The 21,699-nt window shown below is 36.6% G+C and overlaps 1 protein-coding gene across 1 annotated transcript in view; it reads left to right on the top strand.

The window, feature by feature from the left end:
- LOC106154327 (reversion-inducing cysteine-rich protein with Kazal motifs) overlaps positions 1 to 21,699 on the top strand; it is a 59,773-nt gene that overhangs the window by 16,948 nt on the left and 21,126 nt on the right. The window contains exons 4-6 of the mRNA XM_013528645.2: positions 2,280 to 2,363; positions 7,666 to 7,702; positions 18,390 to 18,472. Of these exons, the coding sequence (XP_013384099.2) occupies positions 2,280 to 2,363; positions 7,666 to 7,702; positions 18,390 to 18,472 (204 nt within the window). The remainder of the gene's footprint in view (positions 1 to 2,279; positions 2,364 to 7,665; positions 7,703 to 18,389; positions 18,473 to 21,699) is intronic.

The raw sequence follows: 21,699 nt of genomic DNA on the forward strand, positions 1-21,699 counted from the left end.
GCTAAAGTAATAAACAAGCGTTCATAGATACCCGCACTTATCTGCACGCATGTGCAGTTAGATCTGTACAGGTGTCGATTCCGGTAAGTTATCCGGATCGCGCTTAGAAATCCACCTCGCTTGCAGGATTTTGAAAATGCGCATTACAAAAATCCTCTTGCGTTCACACTACTGCATTTATTCGAATTGTGACCTAATTCGCAATTTATCCGGATAACTGAGCGTAGTGTGAACGGGGTACTAGTTAGACAGCAAAAGAGCTTGGCTGGGATTAATATTGAAACTTTAAAAAAATAAATCATTCGAGAGCTATTAAGATATTTGAGTGCTGAGAGCCGTGATAGTGTTAGCTGGTTGTGACCTCCAACTTTCTAAGAGCACATTCACAACAGATGATCCGTGCCATTAAACGGATTAAATCTCGGCCCCGAGGTTTAATTGTTAACTTAGATCCCATTTCCAGAGATTAGATCGATCTACTTTAGATCGACCTAACTCCCTGGGGGTTCACGCTAAATAGCTGTCAGCCGAGCAGACATGAAAGTTAATACCCCCTTACAGCTTGTAGTAGGTGGGACGGACATTTAAGCCGGATTATCTGACAGTAATCTAGTGAGACTCCCTGCGGGGATAGATCGATTTAAAAGCTCTGGGAATACAGCCTTAGGCTCCTTGCAGCGATGGTTTGTGTGGAGGTGGGGAGACCATCAGGGAGACCATCGGCATCTCTTTTTAAGTGGGGTCAGCCATATTATGTAAGCAGATCAGTTAGTCCTCGGATCATCTGTTTTGAATGTGCTCTAAAATGGGCTTTAGAAGGGCGAGACTGGTGAATTTCAGAAATTATCACATAATGTTCTGAATTAATTTAAGTAGTGCGATTGGACATGTTGGATTGATAAAGAAATATGCAAAAGAAGGCCATCCACAATTTTACCAAACATATCTTTTAAGGAAGCTATGAGTTACTCAAGGATGGTTTTTGTTCAACCTTCATCATAGAACAAGAGCTTGTTATGTTTGTTGATAAAAGTTGATGTAAAAAAGAAAGATGTTCAACAAAAAACTCAAAACATCAACTGACAATGAAAAAATTGCTTTTTCCTCAGATTTATTGATCATACATTTCAAGAGCTCTATTCAACTGTATGGATATGTGGTTACTCAAATCTGAGTGTGACACATTCACACTAAGTGGAAAGAGAACCCTTCACAATTGATTCGGGTGACGTTGATGCAGGCAGAGTAAACCTGGGCCCGTAACTCAAAACCATCGCGCATTGCGACCGAATGCAAGCGTCTCCATTCCATAACTCACCCATACTCGCCCCATATGGGGGTTACGGAATCGAGACTCTTGTAATTGGTCGCAATTCGTGATGCTTTCGAGTTACGGGGCCCTGATTGTATTCAAGCTGGTGGTTGTCCAGAATCCTTCCTACTTAAAACTTTTTATTGTAGAGGTATAGAGGGACTTACCTTGTCACCTTTGTGCCAATTTACACAGTACTTTTGAGCCTAGCCATGTGTCATTTTGATTGAAATGAAGTAACCATTCTGGTAAAAAGAACTTAAGTGTGAATTTGCCCAGAGATTTTATTGTTTGCCAGACAATTTCTGATAAAACAACATAGAATAATGACACTGTTATCAAGCCCCTCGACCAACCTTGTTTTTATTGCATTGATTTCAGCTCAAGTTGGCAGTATCGGAAATTGGATCTAGTTCCCTAGCACTGAAAATGTTTGTTCTCTAGATTGGGGGTAGAAACCAACTCCTTTGCTTCAATTTATTGTATTAGGATGAAATACTGTAGCCAATTTAGTTAAAAAGTGTGTGGTCCGTTAGACAGTGAATTAATGATACAGATAAGGTTTCAGTTGGAGAATGTTATAAAGATAAATAATTTGATTTTGTTAATTCATTATGTGAAAAATCTTGATAAGTGGGAATTTTTTTTACAGAAACAGCCATTTTCATTGTGCTTGAAAGATATAGCAGCAGCAGCAAATAGAATTTTGTACTAGTGTTCTTTGTTCAAGACTAAGTTTAAAATGACTAAAATTTGTACCATACTCATAACTGTATGCTGTATTCACCCTTTACAGTTGTTTAAAAGAAAATATTGTTGCTGTGGTTTAATGCAAAAAAAAAAAAAAAAGCAAACAAACTTAATTTTCTTGTATTTTTCACATCACAATTATTGGCAGTTGAGTATGTATCATTATGTATTAAGGTGTATAATCACAATCTATACTCAATTTATTTATCTTTCACAGCTTGCAGACTTGGGACATGGTAACCATCACACACAAGAAATACAGTATCTGGCAGACATAGTGAAGAACTGTCCCAAAGATCTGGTGAGTCCCCCCCCCCCCCCCCCTCTCTCTCTCTCTCTCTCTCCTCTTTTAATTTGCAAATCAAACTGTCTGTTTCTGGAAGTAGAACCTTGAGACCGATTTAGCTTAAGTGGCGTGAGTGTGAAAATATGGTTTTAATTAAATGAGGCCAACAATTTTAGTCTCATTGGCCCAAGTTAGATTGAAGTAGGCCTCTGAAGTAAAAATATTGCACCTGGTTAAAAAAAAAGAACTTATATTGCAGAGGTGCAGCTAGTTTACTTAAGTGGAAAGAACTTGAGTTGACTACTACAGATTGGTTCTGCATCAAACCAAATTAGCTCAGAATTGTCCCTGGGAGGCTGACTGCTCCCCTCCCCAACCCCCCCCCCCTCATCCCATCCCCCCTTTATTGCCCCCCCCCCCCCCCCCCAGGTAAATCTAGGTAAAGATAAAGTACCCTCCTATCAAGCAATGATTATGGAGTCCAGTGCTTTATTTCCTGTCCCAGTGTGACAACACAACTATACATACCCATGACTCCCTCACCACCCCTGTGTTCATAAACAGTCCCACATCAAACATGTTTGATTTGTAATGAGAATGGATTGATGATTGATCTGAAAATCATTGAAGGTTTGAGTCGAAATCTTATGAAGTTTGTTGTGCTTGACCCCCTCGTCGCTTTCACCTTAACAGCAGTGGTTTCTGCTAGAAATCAAAATGATGAAAGGTAATTGAGGTCTTCATGCCAATTGATGTGAGGGAAAGCTAAATGGGAGCATGTTAGTGCAGGGGCGGTGGAGGGGGGAGAGAGAGAGTGAGAGAGAAAGAAAGTAATTAGCATTTTGTACTCTGTTTATCCTAATTTAGTGATTTCCTCTCTTTCTTTTATCATGGTTTTATTTAAAAGAACAATAGGTGCAGCTTGGTTTTGTAGTCTTTGTATCTTAGGTATGATATGCATTTGGGCATGTGCTGCATTGAGATTTTACATAAGCACAATTAACCTTCCACTCCGCCCCCTCCTTTTTCACTCTATATAGCATTCAGTTGTTGAAAGATCAAAGTAGTTCCTTCATCAACAGCACCTCCCCATATGATTCACTAATAATGTCAATATTTTCAAGATGGTGGGGCAATGTTGAAGAATGTTTGGGAAGTTTGTGTGTTCTGTGTGTGTATTTTGCCTCCCCCATGTCGTAAAGTGGTCTGCAGTGCAGTTATTGAGGGTTATACCTGAATGTAAAGGTGACCAGTCTCGTCCTTATAATACTAAATTACTATCTTCCTATGCAGATGGATCTTGTTGTTTGGCTTTTGGTAAGGTGCCTATTTTTGGGGCATGTGCTCGTAAGAAATCTGTCATAGACCATTACATTTTGATCACCGAATATGGTAATTACTTGAAATTTTCGAATGTCACTTATTTCATTACGCCCCCCCCCCCAACACCAAGATTTATTAATTTTGACTACTCTTTGAAATGCACTTCACCCTATGAAGCCAACTAACTTTTCAAAGCTTAAAAATAACACATTTTCCAGTATTACCAAAAAAAAAGGTTGGGTTTTAATTCATTTATTCTTTTTGTGCAAATTTCAAGAATGATTACTGTAAATTTTAAACACCACCATTTTTGGATATTGGTCAGAAATACGGTCTGGTTTTGTTTAGTCCATGGTCTATCATTCAGTAACATTAGATGATATGCTACAGTGTGGCGAAAAAAATCTCACAACTTGATCTTTTGTTGACCGGTCAGTAGAGCAGTGAAATACATGGGCCACTTAGGGACCTGAATCCAACTGCTCACAGGGAATTGGTTTCAGTTGCTATGGCAACCAGAAATAAATGGGCAGTACATTTCATTGGAAGAGGGTTGTGCAGGGGTTTTAGGAATGTTTCTCAGGCCCATTTGGTGGCCATATTTACAATTTCAGTCAATCTTGTGGAATATTTACTTGCTATTATTTATTCTAAGTTGTCAAGAGTGGAATGTCTTCTTGCAGCTGTGACATAGATCTTTGCCCGCAAGGCACCTGCACGGAGAAAACATTTTAGAAAATATAATGGCAAAAACTGGGCATGTTATTTGTTTACACTTGCAAACGTTATTGTTCTTAGGGTTTCCCCAGAGAAGACGTTTATACATATCTTGAGTTTAATGTACCTTAAGTCTGGCAGAATTCAAACAATGAAATTTTGTGGTTGAAATCACTATTTTTATTGTTGTTGCCCACTTGTTTGTCTTTGCTCTCTTGACAGTGTTTCCCCTGCACTTAAATGAGCGAGGCGCCCGCCTCGCTGATATTTGCAAGCGCCTTGCTGAAATTTGTCAAAAGCACCGCCTCGCTGGGCTATATGGAACAACAAAGTATATTTTCACTCATGCTAACTGAAAATTATATTTATTTTTAAGCAAATATGGCATTTTCTGTTTACATACGTAATCCCATGCTTCTGAGCACTTGATTTAGTAGTAACGGAAATACGCATGCGCGTATGCCTAAAAATAACCAGCAGTTACTATCTCCCTGTGAGTGCCTCGTTTTTGCAGTTCTGTGCCTAATTTGAAGTATAAGAGACAAAGCGAAAACGAGGCAACTGTTCTTGACACCATTTAATCACGTGTCCAGAATACACTTTCTCTATCACTTCATGTTCCGAAATTCAGACTGCCTGTTGTTTGTTTTTATAGTTTACGAATATTCACTGATAAAAAAGGAGCAAATAAAGTGGACTTCGTTGATTTTATAAACTTGGAGAAGATTTTCTATTGATTTACGGTGAGTTTTGTGAAAGCAGTAGCGTTGTTAAACTGGGTCACGTCAGTATTTCGCGTGGAAACCTATGCATTGAACACGAATTTCCATGACTGAATAGAACCATATAAATGAATAAACGAAGAACTAAAATTGATGATAAGTGTGATTTTCATCTCTTTAATTCCGAAGAATTCATTTAACGGTGTTTGAAGTTGTTGATTATAAATTACATCTCAAACTATGTATAACTAGTAGCGGGAGTCGCTTTGCGCTGAATGACAAGAGAGAGAACTTTTTGCGGCAGTTTTATATTAGGATGAAGCGCTCCCACACGCAAAGTCAATTGACCAGTTACTTTCACAAGAATGTGAAAACAGTAAAAACAACATATTTTATCAACTTTTTGGTCAATTTAAAAATAATTCAATGTACATTGTAGTAAGCCCTTTTTCTTGTTTCTTGTAAGTATTAAAGTAGTTAACTTCTTTTTTTTTTTTGAAAGTATTAACTTTTCTTTTTTTTTTTTTTTTTGAAAGAGTATGTTCTATAAACTGAAAAGGACTAAATTGAGTGAATGCACAGACTGGAAAATAAATTTTGTCCAAACCTTTAAATTGTTATGTCATTACTGAATTTACTCCTCAAAACATCTAAAACAAGACAATTCAGTGCCACATAAAATGTAAAAAAAATCAGTTCTAAATACCCTAAAATGCACCAAATTGCACCTTGATTTAAAAAATTTTCTGGGGGGGCATGCCCCCCGACCCCCCTAGTATTGCTGGGATCGCGGACTGCCTACCACCTCGCAGAGCTTGAAAGCCAGGGGGAACACTGCTTGAGAAAAAAATGTTCTATAAAAGTTCTATAAATGGCAAGTATCAGTATTTGAATTAAAAATGAAGCTGATTACCAAAATATGAATTTTCAAATTGAGCACAAAAACATGTGAAATTAAGTTTTCATTAAAGGCACAAATTCGAACAATAAAAAATTCATTAGAATTTTTGAATTTGCAAAATTTTGGCGAATCTTTGGATTAAGCTTAAGTGTATGCTTTCAATCTCTCTCTCTTTATCTCTCTCATACACACACACACACACACACACACACACACACACACACACACACACACACAGTAATAAGAGAGATTCAATTTTGAATGCCCGTCATGAATGCATATGGACCTTGGTTCAATAAAGAGAAGAACATAAATCTCCAGTTTAGTAAACAAAGTATTAAAACACAAACATGGCAGTAGACCTCAATCCTCTTGATAATCATAGCATAAATCATGATTCAAGGATTCAGAGTTTTGAAAATACCAACATGACTATGGCCCCCACGTTCTCAATAACGAGAAAATAAATCATCCACCCTTTATACCACTGACACACTGTATATCCTTAGTCTAGACGTAGGTTTACAGAGCTATTAGAGCTATTAGTCTTAATTACTTCCACACAATGATAAGTTTCCATTTTACCCGCCTTGTGTCTCCTAATATAGTTTTGATGGAGTCGTATACCTCTTCTAAAGAGTACATTATTTGTCCATTGAAGTGTTTGGGGGAGGGGGGGGAGTCATAAACTTAATCCATAATTTCAGGTGTGTTCAGACATTGAAGATTCAAAGCTGTTCAGGTCTTAGATTTCTCTCTGTACCAAATTGCTTATCAGTAATTGAACTATCTGGATTGAGACAATACCCTGGTGTGTGTGTGTGCGTGTGCGTGCCTGCGTGTGTGTGTGTGTGTGTATGTGTGTGTGTGTGTGTGTTTGTGTGTGTGTTTGTGTGTGTGTGTTTGTGTGACAGTATGTAATGAGGTAACAGCCATGTGGGTTGCAGGGGAATCGACAATATTTATAGTTTATTGTTCTCGGTTGTGTTAATGTATATGTGTGTGTATGTATGTTTATGTGGGAATGTATAGTGTGTGAGTATTTCTGGGCTCTGGTTTTCAATTTTTAGTGTCTAGATGGCCTGGATATATATGTGTGTCTAGTTTGGGTGAAGTTTGGAGCAGGGCCCCTGAAGGCAGAGTAGGATCTTGTTTTCATGGTGTGGTGCGGTAAATTGCCCTTGTTCACTTTATCTGGCTGCTTTAAGTTTAATGGCACCAAAATCTACTCCTAAACAAGTGTATTATTTACCCATTTAGGTATCAGTGTGTGTTTATCACTGCATTTATATCAATAAACTTGACTTTTGATGTAAATTATCAGTGTGTGACCCTGTCTGTGACATTGTTTTATATCTCTGGGTGGCCTTTTTTTTTTGGGGGGGGGGAGAGAGAAAAATTATTATAAAGTTGTTGTTTTTTTTTTTCAAATTAATTTTTTTAAATGGAAAGAACTGGTGTCTTGTTTATGAGCCAAGGTAGACTTGAGTAAAATTACGATAACAAACACAAGGAAACGAGATGGTAGAATTTTTCGTCAACTCCCTCCTTCACCTTCCAAGTCATACGTATCTAATTATTATTTTTATTTATTTACTTATTTCTATTACATTGTTCCAGTTTAAGTAACTGACTGTTTGTGTTTCTTTTTCAGAGTGACTTCTGGAGGTGTGTTGGAGTGTCTTACACAGGTGGGTAATAAGTTAATTACAGTCTGTTTTGCTGTTTTAATTACAGTCCAGTGCTGTTTTGGATCAGTATCAGGTCCAACTTGCACCATTTTCCAACCAGATTCTAGTTCAGATGAATCACACTGCCTGCCTACAAGCTGTTGGCCTAATACTAATGGTTAAATGTCTCTTAAACAATCCCTGTCTGAACATTGATGATCATCTTTGTTTGACATCACATGGTGCAAACATGTACAGTTTATAGCATAAATGACATTTTTGTTTAGTAGAAGGGGTCAAGAGGAGTTCTTTAGAACAATAAACAATGTAGAATTGTGAATTTTCAGGTACAGGAACATACTTCATGTACCTGTATAAAGTGACTTTGAAAGGCATATTTTTCCAGGCTTATTTCGGCCATTTAGTTTGAACATTCTTAGTGCTACTATTTGGCTATCAGTCATTTTCAAATCCTCTTCTGTACCTTGGTTGGTATTTGGTGTATACTGTGGCAACATGATTCCTTGTGGCATATTTATAAACATCTCAAAACGGCAGACTTTGGGCAGGAAATATTTAACTTGAGACTGCTCAAAAGCCTTTGATTTGTATGGGTGTTGTATAAAAGGGGGAACATACAAGATGGTGACATGTAAACATCTTAAAGAAGTGTGTTTCAAATGAGGTATTTCATGTCACGCAGCAACAAAAAAAAGGATGACTGGTCAAAAACCAGATGTAGTTGCTTTATGATGTAAAACCCCATTCTCATGTTTGCATTCTAAACGTTTGACCCATAGTTTAATTTCTTTTGGGATAAAGTAAGTATCGGGGTGCAGAACGGATGCTTTTGCACCCCTCTCAGGTTCCTTTGAAAATCAGTCTGCTAATTTGGAAGAGGGTGGTTTCTATTCATTCAGAAATATCACCTGAAATTTTTCCTAGCTCAGGGACAACACAGAGTAAATATGGTCGTGTGTGTGTGTGTGTGCATGCATGCACTAGAAAGGTGGGATGGGTATTTCAGTCCCAAAAAATGCCAAACCCAATTTCATATACTTTGGTTGGAGAGCTATTATGACTGAAGGTCCCCTGGTGTAACTCTCAGATGACTCTCCCTTGAGATGAAAGAGGCAACACTTCACAGATATGTTTTGACAGGGAGATGACAGATATGGTATCAACATCAGACATGGTTCTCATAAGAAAGTCTGACGTTTAGATGGATGAGGCTGTTTGTGGAATTGTCCACAGAGAATGTCTCTGTTCTGGAATTAATGTCTTTTTGAACTTCTTATAATTGATTTGTGGAAAAGGCATAAAGAGCATTGCAACTTGAGCAGTCACGTTTGTAAGTTTGTGTCTCCTTCCAATTCATTATGGGGATTTCTGGATATTTGTGAGATATATGCCAAATGGCTTGGGATTTTGTCTCTGGAGAGATTTTTATTTCATAGTAAGAATATATTCTTCAAAACACATGGTTGACTCAGAGATACGAGAGGAAGAGAGAGAGAGAGAGAAGGAGAGAGAATGAGAGAGAGTACTGAGGGTAACCCCTCCATGTACATCTGTACCTTGTGATTACACATCAGACAATAATTTTAACAACCTGCAAAGCAGATGAGAGAAGTTCTCAAAACCAGCTGCAAAAACTTGGAGGCTTGTAAAGAGATTCTCCATATTTGTATGATTGTGGTTGTTTATTTTGTCCGTGAGCCTTGAGATTTTACATTTTTTTCTGGAGGAAGTAGGGAGGTCGATTGTTTAGATGCCACACATGAAAATCAGAATGTTTCCAAAGTGATATACAAAAGAGAGATAGCATAGAATGAATGGATTTTTTTCATGTTTTTCTTTGTTGAGGAATATTTTTCCCCTTGCACATCCTAAAACATCAGTTATAAGCTATTTTTAAAATGTGAAGTTATAACCTTGCAAAAATAAGAGTTTAACCAAATCTGTTTCTTCACAATTTTTTTGCCATTAAGCAATTAACATGTTTTTTCCCCCCAAAGTCTGATATTAAAAATTGCAGACGCTGAATAAATAAAGTTTAAACAAATTCATTTACAGAAACATTTTCCCAATGTCCCCACTTAAGTGCCAGGACGTTCCTAACAATATATTGTAAATACAATGATTTCACACTTTACAAATTTCCATTGTTTTGGCTCCTAATGGAAAGGATGGATCTGTTTTTTTGCCTAAGGCCTCTTCAAGCAAGTTATTGTTAAACACCTATTGTTGGTATTTGTTTGAATTTTGAGTAAAGATGGTGTGTTTTGACACTTAAATGGAGGGCAAAAAACTTTGTTCCGTTTCATTGGGCGTTTTTATAATGTTTAAGGATGTTGTGGGGGTGTCTAAATAGTTATATGTCTAGGAAAGGGGCAAAGTATCATCTAATTTGGTTAATTTATTTGAATTTGAACAAATGTTATGGATGTGGGGGTGTAGGTTAGGTAGAGGGTGAAAACATCTTTCTTTTCCATTTCCAATAGTTGTTTAGTTTGAGTTGTAGGAAAAAAGTTTAAACTGAAAGAAAAATCAATTCTGTCAGTTTGGCAGATGAAAGACATGTTTTTGTCTCTGTAAGATTGTATTCATTTCTCGCAGTCTCAGGTTTGTAATGGCGACAAGAAATACAACAGGACATTAAATGGTGTGATAAAAGGTGACTTAACAATGTCTCACAGACTTTTTACCATCATTTTAAAAAGTCAATATGCTTGAAATATTTATGTATTCCTGGTGTGCCTATGGAAAAATTGGGGGGGGGGGGGGGGGGTCTTATTCAAATGCTACCCTTGATGCTACCCAAATTCTTTTTCATAGGAAAAATCTTCATCAACAAATGAATAAAAAAAAGAGAATACTGCTTGACTCATTACCTATTAATTAATCCAAAACCTGTTTCTGGTTAAGATGTTTGGGACTACAGCCATGAAAACACAACATATGTGGAAAGTAAATATCAGATTGATGCCCTCGTGGCCATTTCAAAAACCTCTTGGTGTGAATCTGATGTCTGAAAATATCAGAAAAACAAAAGTAGTTGGGTGAATCAAGTGTGATAAGAAAGATGTTTGTATTTGATGTAGAGAATGATAACGTAGGTTTTTAGGGGGGCGAAGGTGAAAAAAAATTGATATATAGGTAGTGTGCACTATTTTTGATTCCCTTGTATGAGCTGTGGGCTGGTTAACCAGCATCACTAAATCATATTATTACATGCAGTGACTGGGGAGAGAGAGAGAGAGAGAGTCACCACCAAGCACATCTTATAGAAAATAAAAGTGTGTGTGTGTGTGTGTGTGTGTGTGTGTGTGTGAGAGAGAGAGAGAGAGAGAGAGAGAGAGAGAGAGAGAGAGAGAGAGAGAGAGAGAGAGAGACTATGCTCCCACCAGCAGCATTGAATTACACCACATCATTTGCTTAAATTGCTGGAAATATTTAATGGTGCCTCAAACAGGGCACAGCTTGGAAAACCAGGCTATTTTTACAATTGAGGAAAATCTGCTTGAATGAAAAGGAAAACAGGCAGATTGTTTTTCTGTCCCTAACACCCTGTATTCCACTTCACTTGGGCACCTGAATATAAACATTCATTTCATTTCACCAAATGCTTATTTCAAAATTAATGTGATGCATTTTATAGAAATGACATTATTACAGTCAGGATTCACAGACTGTTCCATTAAGATTTAAAATTTAGTCCATGGGCTCTTTATCAAATAAGGCAGGGAAATAAGAAGCTATTCGGTAATGCATCTCCACATGTACTTTGCGGAGGGTGGAACTGTTCCTTCATTATCACAAAAAAAAGTGAAAGTTGCATGCATTACATTGTGCAAATATTCCATCTGTTTTAAACTTTTGATAGCACAACCAATTTTGATCAAATGGAGCAGTTGTTTTTAAATGCTCTGCCTTTACATTCATCATCATCATCATCATCATCATCATCCTTCAGCCTTGGACAAAATGGGAGCAGCAGCAACATGTTTAGACCATAGTTGTTTCTCTCTCATTATCGAAAGGATCTCATTGTGGACCTGTATCATTCACGTTGGTATCAGAGTAAGTTACATTTAGTCTGCCTCTTTTAGCTTTTCCTTCACATTCAGTTCTTTGAAAATTTATATATTAGTAGTCAGTATCTGAAAGTTAAAACTTTCTGACACTCAGGGTGCATAGGTGCCCACACAGAGCGTTTTCAGGTAGAAAATCTTGCCTTGAAGCTGTTGGAAAAACAGATTTTCAGAAGTGGGATCAACTTCAAATATGCCACTCAAGGGGTCGGTATTCCTTTCACAGGACTCTGAGAGAATAGAACCAGTCAAGCATGTACAAGCTTTTTAATGTGCTTTTTGGGAAGAGAATTATGGTGAAATCGGATTTTGAAATTGATATGTTCTTATGCAACTCTTTCTTTCTCTCTCTCTCTCTCTCTCTCTCTCTCTCTCTCTCTCTCGTGTGTGTGCGCACACACACACACACACACACACACACTGTGTGAGAAGAAAATATGTAAATGAAAGTTCTTGGAGATAAACCTGAAGTGAAAATGCAGTTATAAAAATGTCAAAAATGTAAGATGTTAATCTACAGGAAGTGCCAAAAGAAGTGTTAAGTAAAAACCGCAGAATATGTGCCCTTTTGAAATCTTTTTGAAAGATAGGAACAATTCCACACGTAAGAAAAATGAGAATAAATTTTATATACAAGTTTGATTTTAAGATGCTGTAATAATACAGGTCAAAATATATTTAAATCTTTTAGCTCTGACATTCAACAAAGTAAAACAAGTTTGTAAAAAAGATCAGATGTATCACAATAAGTCTATCCAGTTAATCTTTACCCACAAATGACTCATTAAGAGTGCACCATTTTAATCATTGTGGTAAGAGGTTATGTTATTTGATTTTTAATAGGATTCTCATCTTTGCTTTCATATTAACACAGACAGGATAAATATATATCAAAATGGTGTTTTTAACATTACCTACTACCTATCATTTAAATACCACAGCTTTGATATCAACTTTTAGACAATTGCAATCAATTGTTGAATGCATAGTTATTTTTTCAGTCTCTGCATCATGCAATGAATCCTACTCACTGCCTTCTGACATGGATTATGTAATCCTTATGTTGGACCAATCTCAGTTGTAAGCTGCTAAAGGTAGTAAGATGGGCCCAATGTGAACACGCATGTTGCCACAATTTAGCATAGTACATAACTCAGTCCAAGTGTTCCCAATGTGAACACGCATGCTGCTACATTTTAGCAGACATAAACCCAGTCCAAGTTGGCCCAGTGTGAACACACATGCTGTCACAGTTTAGCAGATGTTAAGTTGGTCCAAGTTATCCCAAGGTGAACACACATAATGTCACAGTTTAGCAGATGTATTCTCGGTCCAAATTATCCCAAGGTGAACACACATAATGTCACAGTTTAGCTGATGTAAACTCGGTCCAAGTTATCCCAAGGTGAACACACATAATGTCACAGTTTAGCTGTACAACTGAGCTAAGTGTAATGGCCATAAGATTGTCATCAGATAAACTTGAAGGGGGTAATTGTGGGGCTTTTATCTCCCCGTCATCTTGGTGTCAGTGTCACACTCCAGCATGGAGTTGTCTTGGAGGGACCAGCCCACTGATGTCAGAGTACTTTATGCTTTATTTTATAACAAGATAAGAATTTTTTTACCTTTTTTGACAACATTGTAATTTGTAGAGTAATGGGAGTGGTTTCCAACTGTACAAATTGTGTGTGTGTGTGTGTGTGTGTGCACGCACACGCATGTGTGCATATGTCTGAGGGGAGGGGGGAGGATAGATAATGGTACATATGGGTGAGGAGAGAGGCCAGGCAAGTTATGGGACACGTGGAAATGCATTATACAAATGAAGAGAAAAAACAACAACAAAAAAGAATCAAGAAGTTTGATGTGCATAGAATATATAATGATTGACAGAAAGAAGGAAAAAGAGAATGACAGATTTAATTTAAGATGGACATTTACTGGATGTACTTGACATTTTGTCTTGAAGCAGTTGTAGTTAAAGATGAGAGGTGATGGATGTATGTGAGATGGAAGACATTTGCAGCCTCCTGCATGTACTGACCACTGGCTACTTTCCCAACTGGACCGTGATGGATGACCCCTCCCAGGTGTTAACTGAACAATGGCTTAGAATTATGTGACAGTTGAAACAATAAACACCTCCATCAGAACTGTTTTGTGTAGGATTTTTTTTCTGATTTGTGAATGCCATGCGTGTTTTGATAGTTTTTTGGTTTGGAGTTAAATATTAAGAATATTGAAAGCTTAAATCAGCAGTGGTGCATTGTAGAAGGAAATTGAAAAAGGACAGAAAAATGTTTAGAATATAATGTTTCTGTTTTATATATTCTTTTTAGCATTTGCATTGGTCAGGCATTATGTAAAAAAAAATTTGCATTTGCATTGGTCCTTTTTGCATTTGCATTGGTCAGGAATTTTGTAAAAAAAATTCTCTTCAGAAACAAGTCTTGAGCATAAAACATCTTCCGTCTTCCAGAATCATTTTATTTATGATATGATAAGTGAAAAAAGTTCCATTACTATAGAAAAAGATTATTTCAGCAATATCCCCAAAAGATGGGTCAACTTTATCTCATTTTTTCATAATATGTCACCTATGTCCGATCAAAAATAATTTTCCTTTTTTCACAAAATGGATTGCTTTTAAATTTTAGTATGGTTATTCACAACCTCTGGGGGAAGGGGTCCAGTCAAGCTCTAGGCATTCTGCTGTATTGTGAATTTTATTTGTTAAATTTTTCACTATTGTGTCTTAACAAGAACGCACATAAAGGCTTCAAGACAACAAGGATAAAATTGGTGAAAGATAATCATCATTTCTATGGGTGCAACATACCACTTCACAATGGCTCAAGGTGATTTGTTTTGTGATTTATTTTTTACAGCTTCCAGGTTGACACTTGTCAAACATACCAGCCTTTTTTCACAGTTTCCTGCCAAAATTCCATGCTTATGGTAATTAGTTCCAGGGATATATACTTAAAAACTGAATAGGGGGTAGAAGAAAATTGAAAATATGTGTGATTTTACTGCTTCCTCTGAAAGCTGTAATTATGATGTTGCTACAGGGTGTCAGACATGAGTCATCATATCTGCTTAATGTGTTCTTTCATCCCTTGAAAAGTTGCTTGATTATGTATAATATTTTTGGAAATGCAATAATATAAAATGATTAAAAAAGCCATTCAGTTTTGAAAAAGGGAAAACAATACTTAAACGTCTGTTAAATTGGTATGTATTGATATCTGTCTATGAGTCACCAAACTAATTCTTTTCATTTCTGGAAGGTAAAGGAACAAGAACAATCGTGTTTTGATACATATTTTGTGTCTCTGCCAAATTTTTTGATATACCAAAGCAGAAGATGTAAAACAGTTCTTTGCCTGCCCCCCCCCCCCCCCCACACACACACACACGCACACACACAAATCATAAATTAGAAGAGGAAAATTAGTTTAAAAGGGATGGGGCATAGTTTCACAAAATGTTATAAGTATGTTAGACAATGTATCTCACTTAGCTCTGTGACAGGTAAAGAACACCAGCAAATAAACCTAATTAAGTCAACAACAGGGTTGTGTATCCAATATGATAGGTAAACATTTACAGGCTATTTTTATGTACGATTTGCCAGCAGAATATTAATGTGGTGATTTGCTTTAATTTTTGGTATTGTTTGCCTGGTACAGCTGTGTTTGAGCTTTCATATGTGCATCGGGAAAGTTGATGATGTTTCTGATTCAGCGTTTGTCTGTCTATCCAAATTAGGTGCATGTATTTGTCTCTCGTTCTGTCTTTACACCTGTCTAAATGTCTGTCTAATAAGTTAGAGTAATAACATGGAGTACTAGTACATTCTTTGTCTACTTGTCTGTCTATCTAAAAAATACATCTAGGCTTAAATTATTTACAATTATCTGGGAGTATAATATTTATGTACAGAAGTTATGTGTGACTTTGAAGGGGGAGGTTGCCAGAACAGCCAACTTTATGGACCGCATGCCGTACTTATGTTACAGCTACACAGATAAGTGTGTAAGACATAGGTTGACACTTCAGATGGTCATTTATCACGATAACACTGTCCCGATAACAAAATGTTTACTTGCCTGGTTACCTGTGATTGTCTGCAATAAAGGTTATTACACTGCTACGCAGATTCATTGGCATTGCTCGTTGTCACACTCGGCATAATGTGACACCTACCACAGTAGAAAAAATTAATCGCAATATATGAGGGCACAAATGAAAAATATTGTGTGGTGTTAGAGTGGTTTTTCATGTTTAACCTGTGAATAGGAATTGTTGTTGGTGCATAGATGCTAATAAAATCTGGTATGCTAAAGATATTGAGACTTAAAGTTATTGCTCCTTAAATTTAATTTCTATAGCTACTGTAACATTTGTGTAATTTCTTCTTATGACTCGGTTCTTGGGTGAGATTTATGGTGATTTGAAGGTAATAATACTTTATGAAAACATTTATAAGTGAAGTGGAAAAAAAAAGAATATATGCATTATGAATATTTAGGGGGTTGATGAGGCATTCACATAGTTGTACTTCTACCTTTACATCTTACTGTGATTGAAACCTTATTTTTTATTATTTATCAGCAAACCTCATCCAATTTTAGCCTCATATTTCTGCAACTTGTTCCAGAACCAGTTACAGAGTAATCACATAGAGAGATAAAATGTTATGAACAAAACAGCAGTTTTTTTCCCAGAATAACCCATTTGATATTTGACATTTACTACCTATGCAGGTATTTTCAGACCCAAAACAAAGAGGTCGTGAATGAAGATAAAATGTTTCAACCCAAACCGCAATTATCACCAGAATAACCCAACGCATCAAATTTTATTCCACCAACAACCACTCTACCCACATGATAACCTCGATAGATAATTACCAGTCAATAAAAACCCTGCTAACAAAAAAGCAAGCACACCGCTTCATTGTAAGGCAGTGCTGGGGGCGTGTACTAAAGACCACTAATGGTAGATTGGTATTATGTGAGCATAAAAATATGGCGGTTTGCCCCTGCATTTAATGGGGTGTGTAATCGCAGTACAGAAAGAAGTCTTTGTGGCATACTCCCCTGTGGAGTTGTGCTTACCCAATAAAGAATAAAACTGTCAGGGGTACGGGCACGGGTGTTATTTTTACAAGTTAAGTCTAGGGATTAGCGATGAAGTTTGAATCTTTTTTTTTCGTCCTGAAATGTCCCGTCAGAGGGACCAGACACGTTTTGGCATAATATGAAAAAGAAAAGTTTTTTTTTTTACTTCATTAGTTGAGGAATAAAAAAGGGGTACTATGTAGGCACCCTTTGCTAATTTTGTGGAAGATGACAATTTTTCAAATGGAGACAGCTTCTCCCTCCCTGTTTGGACATTTAAATAGGCCAGGGTTCCGATTAGAATACTCAGCTTAAAAAATAAACCTTTCTTTCATCCCATACTAATATGGGTGCCAGAAGGAGACAGGATGGCCTGTATTGTATAGGGTAGTTTGTGAGTAATCAGAGTACTATTGGAAAATAAGGGGTTACAGAGTGCAGAGGTCATCTGGTGCTCTGGCACATCATTGCTGAAACATGTGGAGACCATGTGCATTTTTATTATTTCCCTCATTTTAATTAGATGATCTATCATACAAATTTAATTTGGCAGAGGAAGATCTTATCATGGTCATATTCCTTCTTGTTTTTTATGCAGTTCTACTTTTTTATATTTTGCTAATTTCTTTTGCTTTTAATTATTTTTTGGACTACTTTTTCTTCAAGTGTGCCTGTAGAGACTTATGATTAGGCTGCTGCATATGGCAATTTTCTACTATTTCTTGGGATGTTAAGAGTTGACATTTTCATAGAAAAGATGCGTGAAGCAGGGAGATAAAACGCTGGAATAGTTCTTTGTCAGTTTTTTAAAATAAAATTTATTGAAAATATCAAGTCTGGGTTTTTATCATAGAAATACATACAATTAGTGCTTGAAGCAAATATTGAAAATTACATTTGTATGTGGGTGAGCAGGTTTGCATGTGAGACCACGATTACAATGAGGTCACAATTACATGCGTGCATAGCAGTCATTTGCAATAATTACTCCAATTACCTTTTCTGTATTGATATAATTATCAACTGATCACAGTTAATTGCCAATAATTAGCAATTAATTTCAGAACCCAGTAGTATGCAGGTTCCATAATTTCTTCATGTTAACTTGTCATTTACTAAGTGCTTCACCTGCATATGTTTGATGGCAAATATGATGTTAGCACAACATATCATCTTTAAAGATATCATGTAGAATATCTGGTATAGTAATTGTCAGAATTGTTTGCAAAAATATATGTGAACAGTATAGCATAAAAATTGGCTCGAAATGAGTGGCATTCATTTTATCAAAATTCACAGCAAACTACTCAAAGTGAATGCCATTTCTTTAATTTAAACAAAGATGGTATTTTAAACAAATACACAAATATGTGTAATACATATAAAATAAACCGTGCTCCACATGTGGATCTCATTTAAATGTATAGTATAATATGTATAGTTTTAATGTTGGCCTTGCCTAATTCTTCACTCTTTACCTTCCAGCACTACAAGACATAGAGAGGTTCTATGGCCGACCTTGCTGCGACCTTGCCATTATGAACAGCTGCAGGCGGTCCTGTGTCTCGGTAAGAAAACATTGTGTTGGGTGTTATATGATAGTGTGATATTGTGTTAGGTGTTATATGATAGTGTGACATTGTGTTTGGTGTTATATGATAGTATAACATTGTGTTAAGTGTTATATGATAGTGTGACATTGTGTTAGGTATTATATGATAGTGTGATATTGTGTTAGGTGTGACAGTGACGCTGTTGGGTGTGACATTGCATTGGGTGTGAGAATGTTATACTGATGGATATGATGGTATGGTGGTCATTGTGTTGGGTATAACATGCTGGTAGACGTGACAATGTGACATGGTGTTGAAAGTGACAGTTTGACATGGTGTTGGCTATGACTCCACATTCCTTTGACACATGATGTTTATACAGTGCAGTGTCTGGTATGCCCAAGGTGTGACACTGTGTTGGTTATGCTGATATTTTATTGTATCACAATATTCAGAGTAGACAGTTTGTGAAACATTTTTGATGGGTCTTCCATTGAACTGAATTGAACTGAAAGGAGGCAGCCATTATATTAGTTGTGAAGATACAATTAATGGCCCTTATTTCTATCCATTATACAAGAAGCCTCAAAATCATTTTTGGAATCTTGACATTTTCTTGACTGTTCTGCAGCTGCCAGCTAATATTTATAGATTGATCTTAATATTGATAGCAAAATCCACAGTCATAAGTGCATGCCTTTCACTAGAATTCTGAAAATGTTAGAGGAAGATTGTGCACATTCTCAAAGTAAGGATAACAGTTGGCAGTCCAAAGTGACGTGAGTGGGAAGTATGTTAATTGCGTTGCTGATGCCAGTGTCAGCGTGCTGTTGAGGTGTAAGGGAGGATTAAAATGTTAGATATATTGGGTGTTCATTGCTTTAGATGCTAAAAATCTGTCTAAAAGGCAATTTTTAGAAAATTGTTGAAAGTCACCTCAATGCATCAGTCATGCTTAAACTTTCAGTCTCACTGGTTATGGCTGAAAATATTTCTTGGGACTTATAAAAAAGTTGTATGCAGCTGGTCCAAGTGGCCATCAACAATTTTAAGAGCTGACATTTTGAATTTACAGTCAGTTCAGCAAGAATTCCTTAAATCTGGCAAATATTCTAAAACTTTCAGCTGTTTTTACAAGTTGCAGCATGTATGAAATACATGATGCCCTCTTGGGCCATTTTTCAGAGATATGATACTGTGTAAAAAGGTTCTTCATTTGCTCAGAGAGATAATGATATAATAGGGTGACCGTTTTGGCATTTGATTGCAAAATCTGATTAATACCCTGGAGAAAACAAAAGACACTTGGTGCATAGAATTATAGCAACTTTCAAAGCAGACTGTTTAAAATTGGGCATATATATTTATTTAGGATGTCTATTTTTGCTCTCTTTTTCTGTCTGTTATCTCACACAAGAGTCCATTGTGAAGTTCTACTGTAGTAGCTAGATTTCTGCCAGGACATAAAAATAATAACCTCGAGCTAAAGATAATTTGCCTTTGCTAAGGAAAATATGCAATGTTTGATTGTTATTGCAGCAGTGAAAATGTGTAATTTGGTACTTATTGTAAATGTCAACAGATATTTTCAATGATAATCTTTTTAAAAAACTGGAAGAAGTTCTTCAGAAATTCGGAATATCTTGTCCAGTGACAAGCAAACTAACAAGCCAACGGACAAACTGTTTCTGATGGAAACATAACCTTTTTCATTGGTCAAGGCGTGATGGGTTGTGTAGTCTAGTGATTTCCCAAGATCTAAATTTAACCGATGTCAGTTTGCAAAATTAGACTTAAGAATCCCCAGGTGGGCTTCCAACACATTTATCACAGGGTCAAATCCAAAGTCATAGAATGCTCTTATTGAGGTGTCAGATTTGTGTGCTTGCTGGCGGGCATAATTTGAGTAATTTCGTTGCAAGACCGCATGCCGAGAGGGGAAGCAAAAACATCGTTGAATAGGGCAGGTTTGGGAATGCTGTTGTTTCATGGATTTTTTTCCTTTGTTGGCCATAGTGCTAAAAGGCAAAGAAAGTGTTATAGACAGCTTAAATTATTCAGTCAGTATGTTTTAAGGTATAACGTGAGATGTGTTTTAGTCATTTTCTCCAGCTAGAGTGTTTTTTCTTGCTCACAAGAAAATTAACTTGTAAAGTTTAAACCAAGAATCTGAAATTCTTGAGTTCTTAAGTACAAACAAGTGTGATCACCCTTAAATCTTATCATATTTATTTCTTGGACTGAGAATGGAGATACTTCAAGTTATTGGGAATACTAGTGAAAGGAGTCTGGCATTTGAAATAGATACTGAGCTTTTTTCCTTCCAATTTTGTTAAAATCATCTTGAAAATCCAGTTTATAGAAAAATCTGTAAAAAGCATATGGAATCTATTTTGTATTTAAGGTTATCAATAATAATCTCTGAAGGTCGGGTCATTAACTTGGGTCAGTCTCATGAATTATGCTCTAAATTTCTTCCCCTTACCCAGTTTTTAGTAACTGTTTTTGACATATATATATATAATATGACTAAGGTTCCATTAAAATCAGTCATAAATTGGCAAAATTCATTAAAATTTTGATTTTACTTAGCAAAACCAAGCATTCACCATTTGACAAAAATTAAAGTTTGAATATTGGAGAAAAAGATCGGTTTTCTTCTATTTCTTATTTTCCCAGTTCGCTTAAGGCAGTGCCAAGAATGACAAAAGGCAGCATGTACTAGACAGAAGAAGCACTAGTCTGTTTATAAAGTGTCATATTGCCCTGAGATAGAACCTGATAGGAAACAGATTCTGTTTTCTGAGTTGTTGGAGTTCAGACTGATTCTCAGGACACGGGGGCGCGTTCACACTGTTCTGCTTAGATCAGGCATTAGCCCATACCTAGATCGGTTCAAATTTTGCTAAGATTCTAAGGGTTAGAATGGTTTGTACATGGGCTGATTTTGAATCTGTTGAACTTGGTCTGGTTCATGCTGTTGTATTAAGATTGAGCATTAAACTGGGTAAAAAAATTGCAAGGAGTTTGTTTCTGTTTTTGAAGTTTGGTCCAATCCACAGGACATTTTCACATTCACGCAGCTCTTAGTCTGTTTAACAGGGAGAACTCTCAGAATTGGCACAAAAGGCTGATAAGAGACAAGATCTGTTTTTATGTTTGAAACTTCTAACAATTGGGTCAGTTCACAAGGCGCTTTGCTTTTGTTAAAGCTAGTTTCTGATATAAGCCGGTTGTGGTTG

This window comes from Lingula anatina, chromosome 5 (genome assembly GCF_051362555.1).
Source record: "Lingula anatina isolate TDL-2025a chromosome 5, LinAna3.0, whole genome shotgun sequence".
In the NCBI taxonomy this organism is placed as follows: domain Eukaryota; kingdom Metazoa; phylum Brachiopoda; class Lingulata; order Lingulida; family Lingulidae; genus Lingula; species Lingula anatina.